This window comes from Silurus aristotelis (genome assembly GCF_946808225.1).
Source record: "Silurus aristotelis genome assembly, chromosome: 14".
Taxonomy (NCBI): domain Eukaryota; kingdom Metazoa; phylum Chordata; class Actinopteri; order Siluriformes; family Siluridae; genus Silurus; species Silurus aristotelis.
Genome location: NC_139587.1, coordinates 17,622,677 through 17,635,732, shown reverse-complemented (window position 1 = coordinate 17,635,732; position 13,056 = coordinate 17,622,677). Strand labels below are relative to the sequence as shown.

The window sequence follows — 13,056 nt, the reverse complement described above, 5'->3', positions numbered from 1 at the left end:
TTCTTACCTTTCTTTTAGTTAGTTATCTTTAGAATTTTTCCTTTTTTTGTTTCCTTGATTTAAATAGTCATATATTTTGTTATAAATGTAGTTGAGCTATGTTTCCATCCAGAGCAATACATAAATTCATACTCAAACAAATACATTTTATAACAAAAAAAAATTGAAATTAGCAGACTAAAAACATGAATCATCACCATCATTAACATCAGCTTTATCATGTCTGGCATGCTTTATTGTCTGTATTGATGTTATGTAACATAATTACGTAACATCATCAAAAAGCATGCAGTTCCTAAATCAAAGGAAATTCACTGCAACCTGCAGTAAATCAAAAATAGGGTTTTTCTGTTAGTTTTATGCCTTAAGCACATTTTATTTAAATTTCAAAGAGCTTCCTCTTGACTGTTCTGTATATAGAATAGAATATATTGACATTCTACAATGTTCCTTGTGCTCTATATAGCCTTTATTATGCCATTTGGTATTTAACTAGAGGGGAAAGTGTTGTTGTGTTGCTGTAACACATTACTATCCACAACATTACCGATGTTGATAAGCTTCTTGCACTGTAATTAAAAGACAATTGATACATTTTCACGTGATTATTTTGGTCAAATTGTAGGAGGACCAGCTGATGGGCGGCTCTTACCAGGTGATCAAGTATTGAAAGTGAATAACAAAGCCATCGATGACCTATCTCCTGAATATATAGACAACATGATTAGGTAAATCATTGTTTTTTTGTCTCTCTTAACATGCATTTTTCTTCTCCTTACAACCTGAAATGAATGTCCCATACAGCAAAAGAGCAGTCCTACCTAGCATAAGGTAAATAGGTTTTCTCTTTGGAAACATGAGCCATGCGACTTATGAGTTTGCTATTAAAGTAATAATGTACATTTTGTTATGTCGCAACTGAGTTGGTGGCTACAAATAATTTAACCTGGAAGCCATAATTGGGAAATATATCTAAAGCTCCTTTTTTCTACATTTCAGAACAGCTTCCTGTACTATGTTTTCAATAATTTAAACAGGAAACTCTACAGTGCCTACAGTTTTACTGACTTCCTGAAACCTTCATTGGGTCTTTTAAAGAACCCTAACTGCAGTTTATAAAGTATACAAATGACACATTCTTCTAACTAGGAATTCTGACAGGAAATATATGATACTCTCTATATGTACTGTTTAATTAGGCTTTTTACCTCAAATGACACAAACTAGACTACTTTGACTATATTAATGTGTTTGTTTAATGTTACTGATAATTTTTCGTCTAACCCTGTATGTAATATATTAATTCTGCCCATTAACACTGTATTGTTGCTAAAGATTATAACAAGCTCATAATTTATTTATTTATGTATTAAAAGCATTTTAAAATATCAATGCATATTAAAATATTCCTAGCACACAACCAGTTTAACCAGCTTCAAGTCTCTTAATGCTGCTATTACCTATGCTACTATTCAAATGTTTTAGCACATGCTGGATCAAATTTATTCCTTAACAATTCTAGAACAAATTTAACTGGAAAATGCACTAATATAACATATGCATTAAACAGACAAAAGTATTGGGACACCTGACCTGTTCAGCCATATGTGGTTCTTTCCCAAATTGTTACAACAAAGTTGGAGGCACACAGTTGTGTAGGTCTTTGGATATGGAAGCATTATATTTTCTCTTCATTTGAACTAAGAGACACAAACCTGTCCCAGCATGACAATGCCCCCTGCACAAAACAAGGTCCCTTAAGATATGGTTTACATGGGTTGGAATAGAAGATCTTAATTGCTCGGCTATAGAGCTCTGACCTCAACCCTACTGAACACCTCTGGCATGAATTCAAAAGCAGACATTGAAACCGAGACCTTCTTACCCTACATTAATACCCTATTTTACTAACAGCTTTATGTCTGAATGAGCACAGATCTCCACAACCATACTCCAATCCAAAACCTAGTGGGACATGTTTTCAGAAGGGTGGAGGGTGTTATAACAGCAAACAGGGACAAAATTTGGAATGGGATGGTCGAAGAGCACATGAATCTTAGGGTCAGGTGCCAACAAACTTTTGTTCATGTAGTGTATCTGTGTCATGAACACTTCACAAGACAAATTCTATCTCATAGTAATTTATAGTCATATAATTTATAACTGCAAGTGAACTTGATTTAATATAGCACTTTTTAGAGTAACATCACTGAATGGAAAAGAAGAAATCAGGTCTTAAATACAGATATTTATGTATTTGATGGAACACATTTTTTGCCGTACAGTTCTGATTAACCTCCTGTTTTTTTTTACTAGGCAGTGCCAGGATTCTGTAACCCTGACAGTCCTCAGAAACATGTTGGTGAGGACATGCCAACCGTGCTTATATAGAATATGACACTGTAGAAGCTCCTGTGTCTTGGTAACAGAAGGGTGTGGATGCTTTATTTTCAGAACCCCAAGTCCTCATTTATGTCAGCAGAAAAGAGAGCTCGACTGAGAAGAAATCCGGTTAAAGTGCGCTTTGCAGAGGAAGTATTAGTCAACGGACACACTCAGGTTGAGACACCACATGCAAACTACCCCCCATATACACACACACACAGACACACACACGAACACAAAGCATTCACTTACACAGGTTTCATCCAGTCATTCACTATTTTAAAAATAAAAACAACCAAAGACCATTTATTTGTGTCCCCAGGGAAACTCTCTTCTCTTCCTGCCCAATGTGCTTAAGGTCTACCTAGAGAATGGGCAAACCAAAGCCTTCAAATTTGATAAAACTACCACAGTGAAGGTTTGTTTGCAGCATTTCCCTGTGACTGTATAATCAGTTTTTAAATGAATATACCTATTACCAAGCCACATGTATAAATTAAAGAATAACCTGACCCCATTATACCAAAAAAGTGAGAATTATATGTTTATGTTGATACACAAATATACTCTTTAAAGGTAATGTTGCTCATGTTTGTGTTTGTAGGACATTGTGCTGACTTTAAAGGACAAGTTGTCAATTCGATCTATTGAGTATTTCTCTCTGGTGCTGGAACAGCAATACAGCATCACCAAGCTGCTGTTACTGCATGAAGATGAGCTCATACAGAAGGTAACTAATAAGATCTCAGTCTCCTTCCAACCCCTGCCTCAATCTTTCTTTTACATGTACTCAGGTTTAACAGTGAGGTTCACACACTTACAGTATTTTATGGAAGAAAATCTTTTCTAATCATGTTAATCACTTAGGTGGTCCAAAAGAAGGACTCGCATGATTACAGATGCCTGTTCCGAGTTTGTTTTATTCCCCGAGATCCAGTGGACTTGCTGCATGATGACCCGGTCGCTTTTGAGTACCTTTTTCACCAGGTAAATATACTTTTTAATTAATGTTTCAATAATGATTTTGCTCAAGTCATATTGTGTATGTTGTCTGAGTACATTTGTTTACTGCAGGCTAATGTCTTGCATGTTAAACATTGGGCATAATCCCTTGTTGTTCAAGATGCAGGATTTGTGTGCATTTGTATATGTAGAGCGTTGGGGATGTGCTGCAGGAACGGTTTGCAGTAGAGATGAAATGTAACACTGCTTTGAGGCTAGCAGCATTGCATATGCATGAAAGGTTGGCTAGTTGTGGACAAACTACTAGAGCATCTATCAAGAATATTATGTAAGTGTCTCACACTGGCAGGTATTTATACTAATACACTTGCAACTCGAATGTAAAGCACTTATGTTGTACAATTTAAGAGTATGTTTAAAAAGCATATCTCCTTGCAGTCTTTGACCTTGGCAGGCACTATGTTTGTTATTCTCTTCCAAGTCATTAATGCTTTGTGACAGTTGCTTGCTTGTTTACCAGATGATCAATTCTGACCTAATGGCAGTTATTTTCTCTGCCCTTTAACACAACTTGACTGTATAACCTGAGAGGGTATCTGCCTGCCAACCAAATAAAGATAATGATTATAAATTGGCAAACTGTTTGTCATTTTTCAGAAAGGAGTTCGGATTGGAGAGTTTTATTTCACCCACACTACTGAGGAATATGAGGGAGAAAGATTTGCGGAAAGCTCTTACAAGTCATATGAAGAAAATCCAGTCACTGCTTGAACCGCGTCAAAAAGTAAGTTTTGTGTGTACTAGGGCTGGAAAGTGTAACATAAAATTTCAATTAATTTTGATTAAATAAGAAATTAAGATTACATAAGATTGATAGGAATATACTATAAAATTTATTAAAAAATCTATAGAATAATTCTGATAATCTGTAGTATAATAAATACACAATACATTTTATATATTCACAGTATATACATTATCACAAAAGTGAGTACACTCCACATTTTAGCAACGTATATCCTCTCAAGGGACAATAGTAGAGAAATTAAACGTATATTTACTTTAGAGTAGTCAATGTGCAGCTTAGATAGCAGTTGCAGTATAGCAGTACAGATTTACTGTCCTCTGGAAAAAAATATACACATCCATTATTTTTAGAATAGCTGGCCACAAAAGTGAGTACACCCTAAGTAAACATGTCAAAATTGTGTACAAAGTGTCAATATTTTGTGTGAGCACCATTGTTATCGAGCACGACCTTAATCCTCCTGGGCATGGAATTCACCAGAGCTGCACAGATTGTTGCTGGAATCCTCTTCAACTCCTCCATAATGACAACACGAAGCTGCCGGATGTTAGACACATGACGCTTCACCTTCTGCTTGAGGATGCCCTACAGGTTCTCAATAGGGTTCAGGTCTGGAAGCATACTTGGCCACTCCATCACCTTCACCTTCAGTAAGGCAGTTATAATCTTGACGGTGCGTTTGGGGTTGTTTTCATGTTGAAACCTGTCTTGGAACTGTACTGTAACTCAGTTTCACGGTTTTACTGATCTTCTGAAAGCGTTGGCCATCTTTGTGGAGCGCAACAATTCTAATTATTAAATCCTCAGAGAGTTCTTTCCCATGAGGTGCCATGTTAAACATCCAGTGGTTAGTATAAGAGAATTGTTTTAAAAGCACCAAATTTTGTTCAAACGTTACTGATACAAGAGCACAAATTTGTATTTTCCTGTCAAGCAGACAAAAACATGAACATGATGAATAGGACATGTGGCTTTGCATGGTTACATGATGCACATCTTTAATCACACAGCTCGCTTTTGTTGTCAGCTATTTTGACAATAATGGCTGTATGTTGAGTTATTTTCAGAGGAAAGTAAATCTTTACTGCTAAACAATCTGCACATTGAATACTCTGAAATATATATTGATCTTCTATAGTATTGTCCCTTGAGAAGATATACTTAAATGATTGTTAAAATATGAATGAAGTACTAACTTTTGTGATATTCTGTGTGTTTGTCTTTCTCTATCTAATATTTTGGGTTTAACTGTACATGGCTTTTGTTTCAGTACACACTTTCGGTGCCAAATGCAATCTTTTTACGTGCGGAACATAGTTAAAATCTGCGTTTCCTCAGAAACGTATTATGTGGCAAACCGCAAATTTGTTTAATCTCCGCTTCCGCCTCCACCTCTGCCTTTGCTCTTTAAAGTGGAAAACATACACAACAATACCAGGGCTATAAAATAAAGAAACTAGTAATTAGCTATAGGAGCTTTGGCTACTTATTCTGTACCGGAAATAAGATTTGTTTTGCACATGCATAAAAAAGCTAACCACTTCCTGGTTAGCTGCTAATGCTATTGCTATGGATTATTTAGCTTTTTATGTCCAGCTTTAAGAATTTCTCTTAAAAGGAGAAACATTCCTAACTATATATAAAATAGATAGATAGATAGATAGATAGATAGATAGATAGATAGATAGATAGATAGATAGATAGATAGATAGATAGATAGATAGATAGATAGATAGATAGATAGATATGTGTATATACATACAAACTGTATATATTGTATAAAAGTGTAAAAATCACACCCTTATATTTTTTATTTTCTCTATATACTTCATAAAGCTTAATACAATTCAGAGCTAATTAAGAAATCATGATTTGATAAACATTACAGCAAATGCAGCAACATTGTGTGAAACTCCCAGAAATAGAAGAACAAGTATGAGTGTGAATGTGTTTTTGTGATGCTTACAATATGTACTCATCTGAACATTTGTTCACTCACTTGTGCCTTCTTTCTCTGATACTTTTCACTCTTTCTCTCAGATAATCTCAGTGCCTCAAGCCAGGTTAGCATATCTAACACAGATGGCAGAATTGATATCATATAGTGGAAGATCCTACAATGCCACCATGCTGGTGAGATCACCTTGTTTCTTTCTGATAAAAGATTAAAATCTATTGGAGTGTTATTCCTTATGTCTCCTCTAACATTCACGAGCCTATTGGGTGCTGTTTGTTTCTGTTGAATAAAATAATAATTAAATAACATTATTCAGGTACTTTTTCCTTATTTTGAGATTATTGGTATTATATTTCTTTTTTATTTGGCAGACATTCCATGTGTAAGGAAGCATGATGCTGAGTGTGTGTTTTATATGTGTATCTCAGCTGCAGGACCGGGAGTCGTTGGTGAGTTTGTTGGTGGGAGCACGATTTGGTGTCGGTCAGATACTAAACCACAAGCTGAACATGATCTCGACTATTATAGACTTCCATTATATCAGCCGTGTAGAAGTGCTCTCTGAGTCTGACAGGGTCAGCATGTTAAAGATCTACCTACATGATATCCAGGTAAGCACGTGTCAAGTAGATGCAAAGTTTTAGGTAACAATGTGAACTTTTTTTAGTTATTTAGTATATGAACAAATTGTTCTAAACATATCTTCACTTTTTTCTTTTACTATTTCATATTTAAGGAATGTCTGAATTTATCTCACATACTCCAGTATCCGTTTAGAGCAAATAGGCATAGCATTTTTACAGTTTTAGGGTTTATGCTTTTTTTTCTCTCCTTTGCTCTCTATGTATAGCCCCTGGCTTTGCTGATGGATTCTGTAGCTGCTAAGGACTTGGCATGTCTGCTGGCTGGCTATTGTAAATTGTTAGTGGATCCCAATATGAATGTGTTCCGCTGGGGCCCTCGGCCCAAAATACGTCGTATACCGTTAGAAGAAGGTAAAAAATAAAGAAGATCAATCGAATCTTTGGAATTTATTTCTTATGTTCTAAACGGCTATTTGTTGATGCTTTAATTAAATTTTTTAGGTTTTGGATTCCGCTGTGGCAGTGACTCAGATGAGAGCTCAGATGAGGACTACTCCATGGACAACCTGGTAGATACACCAGTCTCTGAGGACACTGTCTCCACTCAAACAAATGATGACAGAGAAGATAAGAAAGATGAAGAGATTCAAGAAGCCAAATCAGGTATTGTAAGGGTGATTGTGACCCAGATTGAAAAAGTGGAGAAAGAAGATGATGGTGCTCTGGAAGGAACCAGTACATGTGGCTCTATTGAGGATGAAGACTATGCAGCAAGAGTAGATGCACTTCTGGAAACAGGATGGTACACAGACCCAAGAGTCAACAGCAGTTTTTCTAGTTTGTCCAGTAACTCATTTAACACTCTTGATGAGATTAGCAGGGTATCCAATACATGGCCTGCTCCTTTGGACTCTTTTCAGGAAGAGATGCCCAAATCAGACCAAGCTTCTGGAGCCTCTAGCCTGGATGTTCACCATCCTTACCTGCTAGAGATCCCTGAACAATTGAACCAGAAAGAGATATTAAACCCTCCCTCTAAATTGCTCTATGATAAGCACAGTGGCTTGCGGTACAGTGACCTCTCCCAAATGTCTGACTCCCTTCCAAGCCCACCTGAAGCAAGTGATGATGCTCTGAGTGATTTGGAAGAGATTAATAAAGATGAAAACAAAAATTATACATCTGCAGATATTGATGCTGTGCTGGCTTCAGTCAGTAGTAATAGCATAAAATCTACAGTAGCTGGCTTCAATGTCCAAGCACTTTTAGCAAGGATCCGTAACCATCCAGCATGTAAGAAAGATTTAGGAAACCTCCACCAGAAAGAGGAAGCAAGATCTAAAGGCACCTTGTCAAGACCAAAAGTTCAACCTCCACCTCCTCCACCAAGAGCAGTGTCCAGAGTTTCAGAACTAGCAAAAGACATCAGAAACAGTGGGTCAGAATCAGAAGATGAGTTCTTTGATGCACAGGATCGTCTCACTCCACCAATCTTAGAACAACCTGCAGGTCTGTGATCTTTTCCTGAACAGTAGAGTACAACTGTATAATTAATTGTAAATTCTTGTAAAAATTGTGTATTCTCTTTACTAATCCTATTGCAGCATTTATTCCTAGTATCTTAATTTCTTTCTTTTTTTTTTCTTACAGAAAAAAAAATAAGTGGGAATGGAATAGAGCATGCTCTGAAAAAGACTTCTGCAAAGATCAGTGTGGAAGAACCAGCACCATCAAAGATGCAGAGTCAACTGGACAAGCCGCTTGATAATCCTTTATCTATAAGTAGAAACAACCTGAAGATCGATAGTTCCATGCATGAAGGTCTCACTCCTGCAAAATTTTTTCCTGGTAATAAAGAGCTGAATGGTCCACCAGCAAAGAATATCTCAAATGATCACATCTTGGAAAAGAAGGGGCAGCAATGTAACGGAGATATTCATGGACATAATGCTCACATGTCTTCTGAACTTTTAGAAATGGAGCCAGACACTATGGAGTTTAAACCTGTTACTACAGTTGGTCCACCAAGATCTTCCCCCTTAATCACAGCCGTGCGACGAAGTAATTCCCAGTTATCAACCACAGTGGATTTTGCAACACTTTCAAATGATGTTCAAAATAGCACACAACATATAGACTCGAAAGAAGATGAACTACATAAAAAAGAGGAAAGAGAAGAACACCAATCATTGCCTTCTCTGCAGTCTGTGAAAGAACAAGACCAAGAACCTGACAAACTTATATTTAAAGTTTCGCAATCATCTGCTAGTCTAGCTCTAAAAACTGCAGATGAGAAACCATCAAATGGGATTTCTTTGCATACCTGGTCTCAGCGAAATGGGTCAACACCAGGCCTTCCTCTGAGTAAAGGGGTCTCTCTGAGCCATGAAAATCTCAAATGCCAACTAAGGAATGAGAGTACTGCAATTTCAGGAAGCAGCGCTTCAATTTTGACAGCCACTACAACCCCATCTGTGGTGATGAGAGGCTCTATAAGCTTGGATCCCAAAGATTCATTTGGGATTGGAAGGAGTTTTAGCAGCAGAAATTCTTCTGGGCGACTGTCTGCCTCAGCACTACGTGGAAAGATCCAGGACATGCCCTGGTATCTCACCAGATCCCATGAAATTTTGGGGACGATAGCACTTAGCAGCGATAAATTAGGAGACCCAACAGCATCCAAGGATGCAGCAGATTACAAGGACTCGACAAAGGAATCTCCGAAATCTACTTCAGTACCTGCTTTGAATGATTGGAAAGAGAAAGATGCCGAGGTGGTTGTTGTAAAGCTCAAAGATGGGCCACAAGAAGTGGCCTCGCATGTGAAAGACCCAGGTGAGCAAACGTCATTTTCTGGTCATCCAGACCTAAGGCAGAATGGATTACAAGACTCCACTGAACTTTTCTCACACTTGGGGACGTGCAGGTCTGAACAGCCGAAGTCTCAAAAAAACAGTGGTACGAAGGATAGTCTGGAAAGGCCATCTCCTCCATCTAGCATTAGCACACCCCACCGTGATGCATGTGGGTGCCATACTGTTTATGCCAATTGCTTTAGTGGGGATAGTGAGGATGTGTGTGGTTTTGATGAGGATCTGACGGTGTACGAGTTCTCCCGTCAAAAACGAGTCAACAAACCACCCCAGGCCTCTATTGCTCCTTCCTCTGCCCCATCTTCCAACATCCTGTCTTTGCTAAGAGACTCACCACACCCCCTTTCAAGTTCGTCTGAGCTTAGCCCCCTCTTTACTCCACCTCGGCCTAGACCTCTGGGATACAACCCAATGGACAATCCACTTCGGGATCTTCAAGAAAGACGATATGTAACAGGCCTAAAAGGTTCTGGGCTTAAAGGTGGCTACATGTCCCTGCACAAAGATATTGATGAACTTTTGCTGGTGCTTAAGAACGGTGAGACTGCAATAAATGCTCCAGGCCAAAAGGGGCCATGTGAAAAGGCTAGTGGTATGAATGGCAATTCCTTTTCTGAAACAGAGCGTTGTTTAGTGCAGGCCGAGGCACGGAGGCTGGCAGCAGGATGTCAGCGTGCCACACGAGTTGGTTGGGCACCGGATGATGCTCTTCTCTCACTGGGCAATAGCTTTGGAGCTTTGGTACATCTAGCAGCAGCTTGCCTTCAAGTGTCCTGTTCACACTGTGGAAGTTGCCATGGTGATATTGATGGCACTGAAGCCCTAAGAAAGCTTCAAGAAATCGTTTGTCTGTACAAGGAGTTTGTGATAGCTGTAGAAGCAGCCCGGGACGGGGAGGGCGTCAGATTGTTAGCTAAACAATGCACGGTTCTCATCTCTACAGTCTTCTCTTTAACGCAGCTCTTTAGGACACATACTCCAGACACAGACACAGACACTAGACATTTAGCCCTAAACTTCTGAACTTGGAACTTTTCATTGAAAGAGAGCAAAGAAGTTAAAAAAAAAAAAAAGAGAATAATAATTGTTTTCTTTGGATTTAAAGACTTTGAATGTGTGCTGGCACACATGAAATAAAAGTAAGTGCCGTGTACACACACAAACACACAAAATCTCAGTCAAACCCATGAACAGGCAAATTAGTCTACCAAAAAAGTAGAACCTTTGTCTTCTAAAACTGTTTGTCTTGCCAAGTCTCCCTATGAACGGGATATGGTTTTATTGTTACACACAGTAGCTATTTTCTAACAATATCTAATTTCTTTATGTATTCAAGTACTTATTTATTTTTACATACCTATGTGTGCGCACCGTGGATTATAACCTATACCTACATTTTCGTTTGTTGTATGTAAAGTCCTACCTCTTGGTCTAATAACTAGTGAATCCCGACAGAATTAGACAGTGTTATGGTGTCCAGTGTCTGTATTTTTTTTTGTAATGCTCTTCACTGATTTAGGCATGGTACTTCATGAGATGGACAATGCAGACACCAAGACTCTTTAATCTCCCAAGTCCTGATTATGTGTACATATAATAGATGCTAGAAAGGCTGTATAAAACACTCAGTATCATTTGAATTGTGTGCAGTAATTGATCAACTCACTTTCCGAAGTTTGTCTTCTTCCTTTTTGTTTTGAAAGCTGGCTAGAAATTAATTAATGAATGCCGAGAGAAATCTGAAAGTGTTTAATTTAATATGTATGTCAGTATGAACCGTTATGTTCCTTTTTCATTGGTAGGTAAGCTTAGTGTTAATAGTAGCGATCAGTTTTATCCAAAGATGATGCAGCACGGGGTGCTCTGTCATTGTGACCATTCATTTCTAGCACTAGTCGAACTACACTATTTTTACTTATTTTATTACTATGCAAGTCTCACTAACTCATATCTTTTGTCAAAGTTTTTGTATTTAACATTGCTCATATCTGATCAAAACTGTTTTGATAATGGGGCTTCCCAAATAAACCCAAGCCTTATTTTTGATCTGGAAGTGCTTTAAAAAAAAATCTGGATTGAGGTCAAATTAAGTACTTATGCAATTGCATCCTGGATCATAATTTTCCCTCTGATTATTGGGGGAAGAAATATTACCAGGTATTAGTACTAGTGTTTCAATAGTTATACAGTGGGCATCCCAAAATTGAGAAAGTGTTCTGAGTTTAAGTATGATTGAATTCATTGTGTCATAATATGTGGCATTTTCAGAGTCATGTGACTCTCTGTATGGTCACAGGTAGCATTCATCATTTCATCTTTCATGTAAGGGTTAAGTCTGAAGTATGGATCTGCATGAGAGCACCTTTCTAAATCGGTTCTGAAAGATGATTAACAGATCAATTATGAACATATGGTTTATTAACTAAAGGCATTAGATTAGAGAAGAGCTTCCACACATCACACATACACATGCTGAGATCACATGGTATGTCAAACAATTAAGTTACACATTACAGGCAACAGGTCACTTACAAGAGCAGCATAATAAAATAGCAAAATACATAAATTTTTCTTATTCCAACTTAATATTGCATTAATGGTCTTGTAGAATGTTAATAAATTTGTTCCAGCACACCGACACAAGTTATGGCACTAATCATTACACTGATAATGTTTATTAGCCATATCAAACTACCTGAATGAGGACAACCTCAAACAGACCTGTAGCTATTGTTTTGGGGGTTTTTATAATTTTGTCATAATTGTAGCAACCGAAAATGTACTAAGTTTTATGTGTATGCGGTTAGCTTGCATTTGGAGTCCACATATATAAACCCAGACTAGCTCTGAACAGTGAGAAATTGTCTGAAAAATGAAGGGACAATCGTGGAGTCATTTTGCATTCCTTCTACTGTATCACTTATTAAAGAATGAAATTAATGGAAGCTGCTGCTGAATTATTTTGTTTCTTTGTGTCTTTCTTCCAGGTTTTGATTTTGCCATGCATTTAGGGGCTTGCTCATTTTGTGCATTTACTTTTAGTGCTGGCTGCGCATAGGCATCATGCTCTGTCCAATCATCAGTTAAATACAGCTCAGTTTAAATAAGATCTTTAATGTATGCTACTAAATTATTGATGGATGATGCTCTTTCACTAGAAGCAAAGGCATAAATTGTCTAGGGTTATATGATAATCAATTGCAGAAATAGAGCAATACATTTGTTGCAGAAAAAAATATATGATTAATGCACTTTTCTTTTTTTTTTTTAACCAAATGACACTTTATTATACACAATTGGAGCATTTAATTTTAGTGTTCAGTGTGGAAAATTCAATTTGGTATAATAAGTAATTTCTTATATATTCTGACAGGATTTTAAAAAATCATTTTTATTTACTTTATTTACACTGTAATAAGTAAACATTTTTAAGAAACTTTAATTTTACCATTATCTTCATAACAGTTTAATGCAAAAAATAAAAAC

General features: G+C 37.2%; 1 protein-coding gene across 4 annotated transcripts in view; it reads left to right on the top strand.

Moving 5' to 3' along the window:
• The window catches only part of frmpd1b (FERM and PDZ domain containing 1b), a 33,136-nt gene extending 20,621 nt beyond the window's left edge, over nt 1-12,515 (top strand). For 2 of the 4 annotated variants that reach the window (XM_083561564.1, XM_083561563.1), the window contains 13 exons: nt 626-728; nt 2,317-2,362; nt 2,455-2,559; nt 2,708-2,803; nt 2,990-3,115; nt 3,253-3,372; nt 3,540-3,676; nt 4,006-4,132; nt 6,197-6,289; nt 6,542-6,724; nt 6,964-7,108; nt 7,199-8,206; nt 8,348-12,515. In XM_083561564.1, coding sequence (XP_083417690.1) covers nt 626-728; nt 2,317-2,362; nt 2,455-2,559; nt 2,708-2,803; nt 2,990-3,115; nt 3,253-3,372; nt 3,540-3,676; nt 4,006-4,132; nt 6,197-6,289; nt 6,542-6,724; nt 6,964-7,108; nt 7,199-8,206; nt 8,348-10,593 — 4,535 coding nt within the window. In that variant the 3' untranslated portion in view covers nt 10,594-12,515. Of the gene's footprint in view, nt 1-625; nt 1,346-1,570; nt 2,363-2,454; nt 2,560-2,707; nt 2,804-2,989; nt 3,116-3,252; nt 3,373-3,539; nt 3,677-4,005; nt 4,133-6,196; nt 6,290-6,541; nt 6,725-6,963; nt 7,109-7,198; nt 8,207-8,347 lie in introns of those variants that run through there. The other 2 variants (XM_083561565.1, XM_083561566.1) reach the window with 2 other exon arrangements.
• The last annotated feature ends 541 nt before the right edge of the window (nt 12,516-13,056 follow it).